The sequence below is a fragment of the Silurus meridionalis genome, chromosome 1, assembly GCF_014805685.1.
Source record: "Silurus meridionalis isolate SWU-2019-XX chromosome 1, ASM1480568v1, whole genome shotgun sequence".
Classification (NCBI taxonomy): Eukaryota; Metazoa; Chordata; class Actinopteri; order Siluriformes; family Siluridae; genus Silurus; species Silurus meridionalis.
In genome coordinates this window covers 12,105,022-12,120,893 of record NC_060884.1, presented here as the reverse complement: position 1 = coordinate 12,120,893, position 15,872 = coordinate 12,105,022, and the positions used below count along the sequence as shown (strand labels likewise).

General features: G+C 40.2%; 1 protein-coding gene across 14 annotated transcripts in view; it reads right to left on the bottom strand.

Moving 5' to 3' along the window:
• Nucleotides 1-15,872, bottom strand: part of foxp1b (forkhead box P1b) — a 158,610-nt gene that overhangs the window by 12,069 nt on the left and 130,669 nt on the right. For all 14 annotated transcript variants that reach the window (XM_046857132.1, XM_046857049.1, XM_046857309.1 and 11 more), the window contains 4 exons: nt 14,372-14,570; nt 8,704-8,811; nt 2,684-2,771; nt 1,408-1,491 (listed from right to left, as the gene is read on the bottom strand). In XM_046857132.1, the coding sequence (XP_046713088.1) occupies nt 1,408-1,491; nt 2,684-2,771; nt 8,704-8,811; nt 14,372-14,570 (479 nt within the window). The remainder of the gene's footprint in view (nt 1-1,407; nt 1,492-2,683; nt 2,772-8,703; nt 8,812-14,371; nt 14,571-15,872) is intronic.

Sequence of the window (15,872 nt, the reverse complement as noted above, 5' to 3'; positions counted from 1 at the left end):
TTGTTTGTATTGATATGTGCAGACAGATGAGGGACAAAGCACTTAATAACTGTATGTAACAGTGACTTATTCATGTTAATGGTTACAATAAAATCATTCATGTCGAATAAAAACATGTTTCTAAGAGCAGATCCTTCTATACAGCACAAGCTGTATGTGGACTATTTAATTTCGCGCCATTGCCATTTCCTTGCTTTAGATGGCGAGGACGCTTCTCAATAGGCCACACAGATGCGCAATAGTCTGCTCTTTGTTTCTTACACCGTTTGGGTCCTTTCCAGCACAAGAAAGAGATTTTTCGAGAATTGAAATTGTAATTGGTGGTCTAATTATAATGCCTTTGGATAACCAAGCTGCTACAAAAGTGATGCTAAATGGTGTAGGGATAGTAAATACAGAAATGACATTTTCCTTCCATCCATGGATTTACTTATAAGTAAGTCTCTTTAATGAAAAATGGGATGTAATGATGAGCTATGTTATCAGTATCGCAGACAGCATTGGACAAATGTGTGTGGGGTGGCGGTGGTGGTGGGGGGGACCTCCTAATCTATAGCAAGCATGTTTGTGAAACATACACCGTCTTCCTTCATTTAAAAAAATGTATTCACAGCCACTTTAATAGAAAGTCCAGTATTTCTGCTAATTCATGTAACAATTCAACCAATCATGTAGAAGCAATGCTGTGTAAAACATCAAAACCTTACAACCGCAACGAGTAGAAAAGGATCTTGGAATGCTTCAGAATCTCAGAATGTTCACCATGTAACAGCCTACACCAACACACCGAAGACCACACCGAAACTAGACAGGCCATTGTGCTCAAACTCCAGTTCAGTGAACCTGTGTCAAGTGTAGCATTGAATTCCTGTTCTAGGCTGAGAAAAAAATTAAAAGTAATGTGGACCACTTGCCTTAAGATTTCAAGTTGTGCAGAGACGACTTTATGCTTACAGTGGTTTGTAAAGAGTGCTTATTTTCCACTGATCACTATGCCATGCTACAGAGAGTACATATATAAAATTCCAGATTTTTTATTTATTTTTTCCCAATTCTTGCAATATTATGCAAAGTTATGTGTCAAAGTGTTACTAATAGAGAGGAGGACTACAAACGTCCACCAGCATATTGATTAATAAAGAAATGTATGTTTGCCGTAAAATGCTGAAGACACAAATGGTGCCTTTGGGCTTCTTCAAAGCAAGTAAGGAAAGACCGTTAGCACACACTCAAAAAAAAAAAAGTAATCATGTACATTCTGGGATACATTCTATTTCTGGCTGTTCAGCATCATCTTTTGGTTTTTAAAAGATATGTCTCAATTGTGAAAATGCAATTTTCTTTGCAATTAACAAAGTAACAAGGAAGAAGATAAACAAGGAAGCAAGCAGGAGGGTTGTTACTTACAGGCTGAGGGCAGGGTTTGGGCTCTGTGGACTTAACATGTAAGTGAGTCATCATAGCTTGCAGACGTTCTTTGTCCTTGGCTAACTGTAATAAAGAATAAAAGACATAATGATATGAGAGAATGTACAAATAAGACCCCCAAATATAGACTGTATATATATATATTTTTTTTCTGTTTCTTTAAAACAAAATACAAAAATCAAAAATACCAATAAAATTGTTAAGAAAGGATAAATATTCCATGCTAACACACACCTGTCAGCACAGCCCATGCAGACTGCACTTTTCTTTTAAAAACAGAATAGTCACAAATATCAGAAAGACTGTGCCGGAAATACCCAATCACACAAATGGCTCACTTTGTTTTCTAAACACTGTGTTGTTTACCGGTTTTTGCTCTGTCCTATACTTGGACATATTATATAATAGGCACAGCAAAGCACTGTCTGTGACATGCCACTATACTAATTACATTCTTTGCCGTGTGCCAAACCCAAACATGAAGGCCTGACGATGTTTGTACTCCTGATCAGTTTGATTGATTATGGTAAGCATAAATAAAACAGACGTACAGTATATGAATGCACTGATGAATCGACTGATTGCTCTAGTTTTAGTCACTTTGATGCACTTGGGATTGGATGAGCTACACTACTCTTGTGCTAGGAGCTACATTGCTCACTACAATGTTCCAGCGATACGTCTGTCCCTCGGTCCTGCTAATCTGCTCTAATGGAACATCACCTTCTCATCCCTGAATGCATGCATAAGTAATGTCCTTATGCATATACATTAGCTGCCATTACAGCTGTTGGCGCTTAATGTAAAACCACTCAATGTATGTATTAATCAGCAGAAGTGGTATTTACTCGAAACGTGTGTTTTCCCATAAAAAAAGGAGCATTATTAATAGCATGCCCATCACTAAATGTTTTATTGGGCTGCCAAATAGTTAGAAGTCATAAATGACTTTAAAACCCAGTAAAATTCAAAATGTAATTATCTTTTGGTCTAAGGCCCCGGGCTTCCCATATATCTTTGGCTGGCTGTCATGCATACATAACACATTTTTAATGACTGGTTACTCACAAATGTACAAAATAATTTCATTTTTGTTCCCTGCACTTCCCCTCCCCGCATCTTCGAGCCACCGGTCAGAGGAGATGAGAGATTGTGGGTGGTGGTAGGGGTGGGGTGGGGTGGTGGGGGGGGATAGCTGAAGATGGACTGAAGAGGAGCAGAAGAAGCAAGGAGTGAGAGAAAAGAGGCCAGATACCTGCAGTTCCAGCTGCTGAACTACTTGCATCTGTACCCGACACTGGGCTGTACTCCGGTCGTCTAATGCATGCTCATTATTCATATGTCTAGTGAAAGAAAGAGAGAGAGAGAGAGAGAGAGAGAGAGAGAGAGAGAGAGAGAGAGAGAGAGAGAGAGAGAAGCAAGGATTAAATTTTACAGGCCACTAATAAACATTTGATAAAACTTTTATGGTAAAATACCATGGGACAATCATTTCTTTCTACACATTACACAAATACATATACTACGGTAATGGTACATGTATTCGTATCGGTACAGGGCTTTCGGTTCGGGACACATGTACTGAACGCAATCCTTTTTAGGTGTGGAACACAGTAAAAAAATCTGAGTTCCCTCAAAAATGTTTTAAGTGGCAAGCTTGTTTAGTCTTCACCTCACACTGAGTGCATTTTTTTTCATTATTAAACTTGAAAACATACACAACAATGCCAAGGATATATATATATATATATATATATATATATATATATATATATATATATATATATATATATATATAAAAGAAACTATAGTTAGCGCAGTGCCAGGGAGAAAAAAAAAGGACAAAAGGAGAAAATCTTGACAATTCCACATACAGAGGAAGTGAATGAATGAAGGATGGAAGGAATGAAGGAATTTGCTAAAGCATGCTGGAATAAGTAGAACAGTTCAGTAGATCTTATCTTCAGAATATTAAATATTAAATGTAAAACACACACACACACACACACACACACACACACACATCTGCATTACCCAAGATCTAAATCTATTTTAATTTTCCAGTTATTTAATTGTATTTAATCAAATTAATTTATGGCAATTCAATTGATTACTCAATTTTATCAACATAATAAAAAAAAATATTGCATTATTTATATTTATTACATTTTGTTTTTATAAAATATTAGAAAATACAATTGTATATATTATTGAACCAAGCAGGCATTTTATTTAAAATTGTTTAAAAAAAATTCAACTGTTCAAATGCTAATCAAACATAATAATAATAATAATAATAATAATAATAATAATAATAATAATAATAATAATAAACTGCGTTAATAAAAACAACCCAATTTTGTTTTTAATTTCTTCACCCTAACCGTAACGAAATTATACTTGACTTAAAAAGCGAGTTACGTACCAAATCGTGAATTTTTTTGTGTGAAACTATCACGATTTCTCTTCTCTCAACCTCGCATTAAAAAAATAAGGTAAGAATAATGATCACAGAAAAAGCACAGGTTCTAAATCATGCTTTCCTGCACTCCTGCAACACATTTCTCCTTTTCGAAATGTAAATGGAATCTACTTAGTTTGCGTGGTTTTTCCAGTTAATTATGTCATTGAGATGAAGAGGAACTAAACGAAGCTAGGAGTAAAAGCCAAAGGACAACAAGGAGAATGGAGATGAAATCTGTAATAAACTTAAATTATGAATATAATTACGCCCATTTATTTTATACTGCCAAGATCTTTTTGAACACCCCCCACCACCACACACACACACACACACACACACACACACACACACACACACACACACACACACAGACACACACACACACACACACTTATAACTAATCTAAATAAGTAGCTGGCCCCACCAAGTCTTTGTGCCTTCCTCCTTTTTAGTGGTGATTCATATAAAATGAGGAGATAAGGTTTTTGCCACTGAAAAAAAATATGATTGGAGGATTTTTATCAGGCTCTGCATAAACTACAGGTTCGGTGGAAAAAAAAAAAGGATTTAAAAAATGCTTATGCAGGGGCATTTCATTAATCATTTAATCATAAGCCGAGCAGAATGTTTGAACCGATTTCACAAATACCCTTTCATTTCGCTACTTCATTATGCCTGCTAATGGATCCAATTTATTATATATATCATAAATTATATCACATCGTTGCTGACCATGTAGGTCACAATCGTCAGGTGGGGGCTCGTAGAGCTGAACAGCGCCGATGATAGAGGGAAGGGAAGCGCGATTCACACGCCGGGCCCTGTCTTCTTTTCCAATACGCCCGTTCTTGCCATTTACAGTTAATCAAATAAAGCAGTCGCGGTGGCCGCAACCATAGCAGTGACGTCTCTATCCAACTCAGAGCTAGTCGAGATGAGTTGGTAGAATCAGTGCTGCAGATGTTATTGTGTGCAGATGTGGGGATACGTGAAGGTAACAGGATGGGAATAGGAATTCATCTCTCAATAAAATATATGTCTGTCAACACAATAATCTGTTCAAGTTTAAACCTAAAGATTTTATCATTCCAATGTGCTTTATTCATCGTATACCTCTTTCTTGTTAGTGATTCGTTACTGGACACAACATGATTTTTTGTCTTTTTTTTATTTATTTTTTTACCATTTTATAGTCATATGTTCAGCAATGCATTGGCCCAGCCACTATATAAATGAAAAAGTTCAGCTTGTCTCATTAAGGAGACTTCCAAAAAAAATATATTAATCAATCAATTGTCAAAATAAACAAAAAAGTGCAATAAAATAAATCTATTATTCGAATTTTGGCCGGTACTGCTGTCATGCTGTTAAAGATAATTAATCAACGCCACCATGGAACGACACAAATAAAATATAAACAAGATGACTTATGTGTCCATTGTCAATTTCAACATGATTCATCTTAAAAGTGCGTTGGGGGATGGGGGCTGGATATCAAGCAAACATTTTTAAAACATCCACCCAGAATCGCACCTTTAAAAAACAAAATAAAACCCCAAGATGGAGCAACGTGACGCGCTTGTGAATTTGCAGTTCATAAAAGCAGAAGCAGCGTCTCCTCTCCCTTTTATCCTTTGTTACACTCGATGATCCCCCACCCTTCCTCTTTCCCTTCTAATGACATGTAGAGTAAGAGTGCATAATTAATAGGAAATGAAATATTCAAATGGCCCCTTAAATCAGCTTCTCCGAAGAGTGTCTGGACATGAGGAGGTCTGCGTGAACGCCACAACTGACAGCGGGAGGGACTATGAGCGCTGGCATGTGTCACTTTCTGGACCTCAAGCGCAGGACGTTTTTTTTCCCTTTAAAGCTTCCTGGCAGGATGACAGTCTCTAATGAAAATTGGCACAATAAAACAAGTTACACAGACATTGCTTAAACAGTCAGCATTTTGCATGTCATTGAGACAGCCTGTCCTCTTATTGCGGGCTTAATAATATAGTGAACGAGCGATAGTGTAAGTCACACCGAGGGAACAGCTATCACAACAATCTCTGAGCAAACTAGAGATAACTTCCATTGTTTATTGTTCCATCTGACGTGCAGACATTTGCTTGAGCAAATAAAAAAAGAAAAAAGAAAAAACGAAAACACAGCGGAGTATCACTTAGCGTTTGTTTATTTATTCGTATTTTTATTTACCATTAAGACTAAGAATTTGCGCTCTTTGCCAGGTTTGTGTTGTCTTTAACTGAGCAAATATGTCTTGTATGCTTCAGGGTAAAACGGACTCTACACACTATTATTATATTCAAATGGTATAGTCAATGAGGCTGGTCAGGTCTAGAGTGTGTAGCCTCTCTATATCCGAGAGCATAATGATCATTTGAATTCACATATGATCTACTGGTATACTGGAATATCAGAATTGAAATCCCAAGCTATTTATCGATACAAAGAGATATTAAGAAAAGTAGGAGACCCGGGTTCCTTCCTAACGCCTGGAAAAGTGTCGCCCCGACATGCGGCCCACCTCTCCCTCCAAGCCCTCGTCTCCCAACCAGGCACGAGTCTTTTCATTTATTATATCTATTGTGACAGCACAGCCAGGTATGCAATATTTTCTTTCACAGACAGAATAAATAACCTCCGGGGTTTAAAACAACACCTTGGCCCGAAGCTGGTTGTTGCTGTTGGCACACAATGCGGAGATCTGCTTTTTCACTGTGCTCTGATACACAGGTTCCGCTGACTAAATGGTTCTTGCCTTCTTCTCTCTCCCACCTCTCCTCCCTCCCTCTCGTGTCAAAGAAGCTTTCCAGTGCCTCTTATCGTTTGACCTGGTGTAGTGCTCATCTTTTGGCGCTCTATTAGCAATTCTTACGGGCCGTCAGGCGGCAGACTGGAGGAGGTGCATGTGGTAACGTTTAACGGCGCTAACGCCTCCTCTATGCCGACTGAACCTTCACCCTGCCTCGCTTAAACAAAGACAGCTTTTGTGGTGCCTCTACAAGTGTTTTCTTAACATGCTCCAAGCAGTTTAGGGCAAGCAAGTAAAGTAAACAAGATGTTGCCATGATAAAAACACTTGTGAAAACACTGCGGAGTGCACTTGGGCCCTTTTTAAGGAGAGGGAATTTTTCCTTGCCTTCGCCAAGCTCTCAGATGCTAATTCCACTCATTTTTGTAAACAAATGATGGGAGCTATGAACTAAGCCACAGAGAGTAGGGAAAAAAGAGGGATGGATTAAGCAGGACACTCCAAAGCCTGCTGCAACATATGAGAAACAGGCGCTCGCTTTCCTGTTTAGATATTTGCCGTGTGAATTGGAAAACGTGCACGTTCCTTTACGCTTACAGCTTAAAAGAGCACAGACGTACTCATTAACGCCTTTTCTTTTGCAGACTAACAGAAGACAGTGGAAGATTACGGCAATATCTGCAATGCGATCGGGAGAACCGGTTACAGTTCTAGGCCTAACGTTCACTGTATGGTATGAAATACTTGTACGAAATATGACTCCGAAACATGAAAGAAAACGCAGAACGGGCCAGAAAAAAGAAAAAAAAAACACAATCGGAGAGCCGCCATGTCCTTGCACCTTATTTTTATTTAATTTTTTGCTCAGCATGCTTTATTTTGATATAATGTGGTTAAACACATAATCACCAATATGCTGCTATGCTGCCTTATGTGTTGGATTACACACACAAAAGAATACAAAGAAGCATGGGTTTTTCATTATACTTCAACAGGAGCTGAGAGCTCAGATAAAGGAAACATCGTATATAAATTTAGTGGGTCACATGACATGCCCGGGGCACACAAGCTCAGGATAAGTGCCTAACATAAGGGCAAAAGGTAAAAAGAGACAGCTGCTGTATACATTTGTATCATCGGCGTGTTAGGGCTTGAGCCGCTAAGCTGTAGGATTCGTGCGCTAACAGATTGCCACTGTAATTGGCGTCGACTCGTTGTGTTCTGCCGAAACCTGTGTACACGATTCTTACAATCACTTACAGAATGAGAGTGTGATCTTGTCTCGCTGCAACAAACCAGTTGTTAGAGTAAGAGGGGAAAAAAAAAGCTACAAAACAGGCATGAGGAAAGAGAGGGCCCCTATCTCCGTCCACAGAGAAAAGACAAGGGCAAACCTGCAGCGCTCTTGCGGTGCGGCCTGCTGAAGATAAACATGCCTCTCGTGTTTGTTTGGAACAAAGTGGCAGAAATAACCATGGGAACAGCATTTATCACTTTCTTACACACACACACACATATGTGAGCGGAGGGTCCACCTGTAGCGTGGCTGAATGATGGCTAAATGAAAGGGGGAGCACAAGAGGAAAGAGAGATGCTATTAAACCACACAGTATAAAGTGATACAGCAGCGAGTGATATCACTGAGTTCACCTTCACAAGTTTGAAGACTTGTTCAATTCAATTTTATTTGTATAGCGCTTTTTACAATGGACACTGTCTCAAAATGGCTATGCACAAATAAAGCGGTAATACAGCTGTATAAAAGACTGTGTAAGTTATGAAAGTTATAAAAGACTATTGCCGAAACGTTAGTTCCTTATAATTGTTTATCCCTGATGAGGCGAGGAAAAACTCCCAGAGATGGTATGAGAAACCTTGAGAGGAACCAGACTCAGAGGGAAACCTGTCCTCATCTGGGTGGCACCGAATGTCCATGTCGTTGTAATTACATTGTTGAGGTGTGTAGTAATAGGTGTCGTAAATGCAGATCTATTTATGCAAACTGTCCAGTGTGTGTTTTCATGTGAGGGTTTTAGTTTTTTCTTACTTGAGGAACGACTGGAAGTCCTCGAACACAGCTTCGCATCCTGGCCATTTACACACGCCGTGTGCGTAGAGAGGGTGACTGTGGTGTGTGTGTTCGTCCAGCACTGAGCTGTGGAAAGAGACACACATTAATATCAACAGCCATGCAATAACCGACGACATCATTTGCAGTAGTCTATTGACATTCATTCTAATAGGTGGCGGCACATTCAACAACTTTTATTTATTTATCGACTTCTTGGTGTCCCAGGATGGACTCAAATTTAGAGTGGTGTAAGATCTAATGGACGGCCGATCAGTGGGTAAGTCTCTGCATGCTAGTGTGCTACGATAAGGCAGAAAGCGCGCAGAAACAGTGTGTCCTTTCAGCTCTGACTGCGGAACCGTGATCCCTCCATCCACCTGGAGCAGCCTGCTTTTTCCCACAACAGGAAGCTTCCCAATCCAGTTGGCCAGCGCCCACCGAGTGCAAACATTAAACACACTCCTCCTGCTATCAATTTATCTGCCCGCTGAGAGACAACAACAGCCTGGGTGTGCGAGTGTGGATCTTACACTAATCTCCCTCTAATATTTTGACAGCCCTATGAATCATGTTAGCTGGGACTGCTGGACTCGCGGTGACATAAGCCTTCGAGCATGTGACGATTACTTGAACCAGCTTAAATAATGTTGTACCCCAGCACTGTTGATTTCTTGAATTCGAATGGCGTAAAGATTGTTTAATTTTTCCATAACAGCATGCTCTCTGACACTAGTATAGGCAGTAAAGTAAGTTATTCTCCACTATCCGATATCCTTAATAAAAACCTTGTTGAAATAACTCACTGGCTGCAACGTTGGAGAGAAAGCTAGCATAAACTGCTAAATTCCACAGCAAGCAAACAAAGTTGTGATACACAACTAAATGTAGAAATATTTACCTCACTTTCAAATGCCAATTCTTACATAGACTGCAGCCTTTGCGGCACAAGCGATAGTGCTGAGACAGCGACAGAGAGATAAGCAGTCAAATGGCACATGAGAACGCAAAGCTGCTCAGTGGGAATTTTCTTTACCACCTGTTTGAGCCATCAGTGTAAGCTCATCTCTCAGCAAACCACATCCCTTCACTAACCAGTGCAGCAGCATTAGGAAACAGCACGCACGCCACCTCCTTATAACGGGCACGCTTTCTTTTCGCCTTTAAGTTTTCGAGTTTTCCCATATAATCAGTCACTTTAACACTGTAATTAACAAGCAATAATTGAGCCACTGTAGGAAAAGAAAAGAAAAAAAAAAAAAAACGAACCTTTTATGAATGTATTTAACATGCTTTTCCTTTTCAGAAATATCTTCTTTTTTTTTTTTTTATTCAGTAATGAATTATGCATACACATTAAGACCTCTGTTTGGGTGTGGGTAATAAATAGATGGGGTAAGATATATTCTAATGACTTTTTAACAAGGACCAGCAAAATGGCCGTCTGGCGATGTTTAATTTAAAGACATCCTCGTTTTTTTTTTATTCCCGCTCGCATGTTGCTTAATTTAGTATTAAAACGATATTGAACAGTGGAGTGCTTGAGGACTTGAGGAGAAGCAAATGATGACAAAAGTGACTTGCTTTAAGTAACTAAATTGTGGGAAACGGCAAAAATTAAAGAGCGGAACATTAGGGGTAATAGAGAACCGGGATTTTTGGGATGATGGGGAGGGTCCTTACAACGACGGTCCCATTTCAGTCCAGCAGTCTAAAAGCAGCACTTATAATGTTTTGCTTGGGTTAAATGTGACTGTTCTCCAGGCAGGTCTATTATAGTCAGGCAGCCTCGGGGACTGAAAAGAGACGACCTCTAATGATCTTTTAACTCCAGTGTGGCAAATCCCGTCATCTGCTTCCTGCTTACACGCTGGGTCAAAAAGAAAATCAGTGGAGTGAAGCAGACTTTAGGTAATACCCTTAAGCTAACCCACCCCTCCCCCAACCCCCCAACCCACCAAGGTTAAACACACTCCCAACTAAAGTGTATGTACGAAATTCGAGGAGATACATAACTGTCTTAATGTGTATCATGTAAAATGCTGCTGTGTCACATTACATTACTGTGATTCAATAGTGTAACAGTGCAAAGCTCATGCTATCTTTATACGGCACGGTTTACAAAAAGACAGCAAGTGGAAACACCTTACAGTTACACCAGTGATACAGAATCTGAGTCTGAGAAATTGCTTTTAGTCAAAACACAATTTGTATCATTTTTTCAAGAAAAAAAAAAAAATCCCACAAATCCCAGTGAGCCCTTAGCCAATTCCCCCAACCCCCGACTCGATTCTCACTAAGACTCGCCCCTAAAATGATTTAATTATCATTTTCAGAGTGGAAGATCAATTAAAGGGGAGAGACGGTGGGGAAAAGGGGACCCGTATCTGATTATTTATCTCTTTAACAAATTTGCTGAGCTGCGTGTCCCCTGAGCATCCCGTCCTGATGCATGCTGGGAAAAAGAAGAAGAAGAAGAAGAAGTAGAACAACAGGGGTCTCGTGTCTCGGGACGATTCGCAGCAAATCAGTGCTGGGATGTTCTCTTTAATTTCTTTCCACAAATGCTCACTTATTAAATATGATAAGTATCTCGGCATAGGTATGTGCAGGTTTGTGCAGATTGGGCCCTTTATTGGAGTGCTGATGGGTCAGATGGACTGACACATTGAAGGCTTTTATCATATTTGGGTGCGTGTGAGTGCCTCGTCTCCACGGCCGGCACCGCTGGGAGAGCAGCGAGGCTGCTAAAAGCAGGAGCGGGCCGCATCTAAAACGTGCGCTGAGCGATTGGATTTCTTCTCCTTTCCTTTAAGACGGAAGTGAAAAGCAAGCGAACGACGCCTGTGGATGCACTTAAGGTTTTAGTTGCAGGCGTCGCAGTGACTGGCCAGATTTTTATATGACACATGAACCTAACTACATGGTACTTAACGGGCCGAGAGGAAAATGATCCGCCAGGACTAGAGGGGGCAGGTCCATCAACCCAGTGCCTGCTGGCTGATGTATGACAAAAAAGGACTCGTGAAGAAAAAAAAAAGAAAAAAAAAAAAGTCAAAAGCTCACCGGGACGAAAAAGAGGACGTATTTTTTCATTTGTGAACAGGTCTTTACAAATCACCTGAACTAAACCCCTCCTGGGTTCAACCGAGGTGTAAAGAACCAAACAGGAATCAGTTTTCCTGAAGTTCCTGAAAGCATGTTATTGCGTCCTTCCACACAAGCGAGATGCGACGCATCACCAAAGCACTGAGATATTAATACTGGTCTCTAATTTGCCGTGTGCTATAATAAACATAAACATGTCTATGTGTTAGAATGTCTTTTTGTTAACACCGTCTCTGAATGGAGCTCTTTTACAGAGAAACGGTGAGAAAGAGTGAGGGAGCGCAGGAGAGACACGAGGGAGCGATCACCTGCTCGCTCTTCTGACATATCTGAAATGCTTGCTGCATATCCAGTCTGCACAGTGTCTTCTTCATGCTGCCGTGCGCTAAACTGCTGTTGACGTCTTCTTTAATCTTCGGCGGCACGTGTCTGAGAGAGAGAAGGTGAGCTTTTACTCCCATCTTCTCCAATGTTTCAAAGAAGCCTTTGCTCCCTCCTAGAGCTTTATTTTTTCATTGATGGATGACTTGTGTGTGTGCAGTTTTGTGTGATGGTGTGAGAAAATCTAATTCTTTTTGGAGAAAGAAAGATTTTGTTCATCGGTTTGGTCAGAAGATGTTTTGTAGTATTCCTTTGCATCATATCTGTAACTCCATATAAAAAGATAATAATAAACCGATTTATATTTTCTCATTTATTGAAGAGGCCTCCAGTGATGATGCTTATTAATTGTCATGGATGAGGCTTGAGGGCAGAGGACTTTCTGGTTTCTCTGTAACATGATGAGCTGCAGGTTCGTTTTGTTTTATTGAATTCAAAAGACAAACAAAACAGAGGCTTGGAAGCTTACAGCTCCTTACAACTGCTATAATGGAAGTGATACTGGTTCCTTTCAAGGTTTCTTCCTCATACCATCTCAGGGAGTTTTTCCTTACGACAGTCGCCACTATATGCTCACAAGGAATAAACTTACTTAGGCAATAGACTTATATATTGCAACTTCATAACCTTTTAATCTACTTGTTAACTAAAAAAAAAGGTTAAACTATATACAAATTGCAATTGCTATCATTGCAACTGTAATTGTCCTAAATTCGAAACAGAATCTACTTAAGCGGTGCATCAGACTCCATCAGACCACCCTTTTTCCCATATAACAGCACACCCTGACATGTTTTGCACAATAATCGATAGTAGGTCACAGTATGTGCCTGTACATTCCACCCATTTCCCAGTGTTCTGAAGAACAGCTGGTAAATACAATGTATGAAGAAAGAATCCATATGGTTCCCTTTATCTTGTCTATGAAGGATTACCTTAACACGTCTCAGCAAGAGTGACACTGTTTCCCGTGTAACTGTACCTTCACATAAATGGGGAACAGGAACGGGCAAACTTTATGCTCATTCCAGCCAGGTCTGGATTTGCAGTATTAACTGTGCTTTCATTTGCATCACTTTCACAGGTTGTGATCAGCCAAACACAAATGTGTGTGTGTGTGTGTGTGAGAGTCAGAGAGAGAGAGAGAGAGAGAGAGAGAGAGAGAGAGAGAGAGAGAGAGAGAGAGAGAGAAAGGGAGAGAGACCAAATGAGCTCACAATGCCCTGAGGCTTCTCACAAGCAGTTCAAAGATCAGGCCTCAGCAGATAAAAACAAGTGAACGTGTTACACGCCAAATTAATTTCTTCCTCAAAGACACAGCGGCAGCATGACGCTTTTTCCAAATACATTTCAGTGTCGGGATGATGTCAAGCCTTCACATAAAGCACTTTCGTAATGTCCGGGAAAGATGACCTGCTTCCTTTTGTTGTTAAAATACAAAATACTGGGTTGAAGACTTGTGTGTGTGTGTTTGTTTGTTTTTTCTTTTTTGCTATTTGAACTTCATGTTAGAGCTACAATTACAAAAGAGCCCAACCTAAAGCGATCTGATAACTGACATTTTTCCGGGGTGTGTATCTGTGTTTTTAGAGGTTAATTCAAGCCTTATTTAACAAACAGAAGTCAAACCACAGGTTTGTGTGTTCACAAGTACTTCGAGTCAAACACAAATAGCAAAGTCTACTTGAGGTAAGCTGGTAATTAATAAGGAAATGGGCCTATTCCCATTGCTGTAATCTAGCTGCAGAAATAGCCATGGACTCCCAGGTGTTCGCTTCCCCTCCCTGAGGACTGAATTGGCCTGCAGAGCTTGTGCCCTTAATAAAAAGAGTGAGGTACTTACTAACGACAAATTAATAGTTACTAGGCCAAGCCTTGTGGGTAGCTGTCAATCAACATCAGCTCACCCTGAAGGCATTACAATCTTGAGGATCGAGGAAACAAGTAGGGCCTGTTTGCTTTACTCTAAGATGACAGTTTAGCTGTGGCGAACACAGATGTGTTCAGGTGAAATGTTTTCTCTCCGTGGATCTTATAATGAGCAAAGAAACAAAACCAACCCCTTCCGGTAGCTGTCCAAAATGTACCGTCCATGAAGTCCCAAGAAATGTCCCCATCCCTACCATTCTTAGTGATGACCGTATCTAGCGCTCTTTACCTCTCTCTCTTGAGTGCGTGGCTGCTGTACTGGCCGTTCGTCATAGCGTGCTGGTTGAGGATGTTGCTCTTGGGAGGCACGGGTGAGGCGGAGGACAGATCCAGGCCACGGTGGCTGTTGTTGCTGGCGCTGTTCTCCTCCTTCACGTGCGTGCTCGTCACCTCCTTCCACAGCTGCTGCAGCTCAGCAGGAATCACGCCTGCCACAAAACAAATTGGATAATTAAATCAATTAATGGACTAATCCACTTCCACTCATGCTGTAATTAAATAAAAAAAAAACACAAAAAAAATACAAGGGGCTGAGTAAACAAAGGAGCGTATTAATTAGGAATTGTTACACAATGGATGAGCGTCAGGAGATCTCTCTCTCTCTCTCTCTCTCGCTCACTGAGGGTGTTTGTGTATACAAATCTCTGGCATTCATGCGCATTTCATGCTGAAAGTAAATAATTAACGTACAGACAAGGCGTGAAATCGGAATAATCTTCTGAGACAAGGGAGCAAGTTCACAATAGCACGTTTTTAACGCATAAAAACGATCGCTCAGAGGGAAGAAAAAAGAAGACAGACTGAGGAAAGAAGGGGAAGCGAGGAAGCGGACAGAAAAAAAAAAAAGAAACAAGCCCCTAGGGTAATATTCTGAAAAGCAAGTTAATGTGCAAAATACTTAAAGCACTGCCTAATTGACACATACAACCTTAAACCACACTGCAAATGGCACACTGCCACTTAAACACAAACGATCGTATTTTTTCGCAATGAATGGATCACAATGTTCTCGCAAATGCGCCACACACACACACACACACACACACACACACACACACACACATGCACGCAGCATAACGTTAAATCGCATCCCCTTTACCAAGTTAAATGTGACTGAACTGCGATGCTGCATTAGCAAAAGCTAGCGATTCATGCGCTATAAATACATCTAAAATATATCTGAATATCTAAAATACATACTGAAGCTTCTTCCTAGTGATTGGTGTGAAAGCATGTAGTTGGAAATATAAGAAAGGGGGAAAAAAGAAAGTAAGAGAGAGTTCGGTGGATAGACCCATCAACTCTCATGGCAATTAATTGAATCAATTTTCAAAATATAAAGGAAGATGATTTACCCTCTGCTTATCTGAATTAGTCTGTAAATTTTTATTTCCTCATTTTAGCAGCCTCTCTCTCTCTCCCTCTTTCTCTCTCTCTCTCTACCATAACTGTTCTCTTTCAAGCATTTAACTGTAATACACACACACAGGCCGCAAATGCTTCGTCTTCATTTATTTCTTTTGTGGCAAAATAAGTGGCGAGTTGAAGACCTCAATGCGATCAGCAGAAAATATTTTGAATTTGATAAGCTACTAAAGATTTTAATTATGCCGGTAATGGAGAACCGTGGGCTAATGAGGCGAGGAAAGCTCTGGAGAGAGAGAGAGAAAGAGAGAGAAAGAGAGAGAGACAGCGACACTAAGAACTGTGAAACGAGTCTGATAGTACTG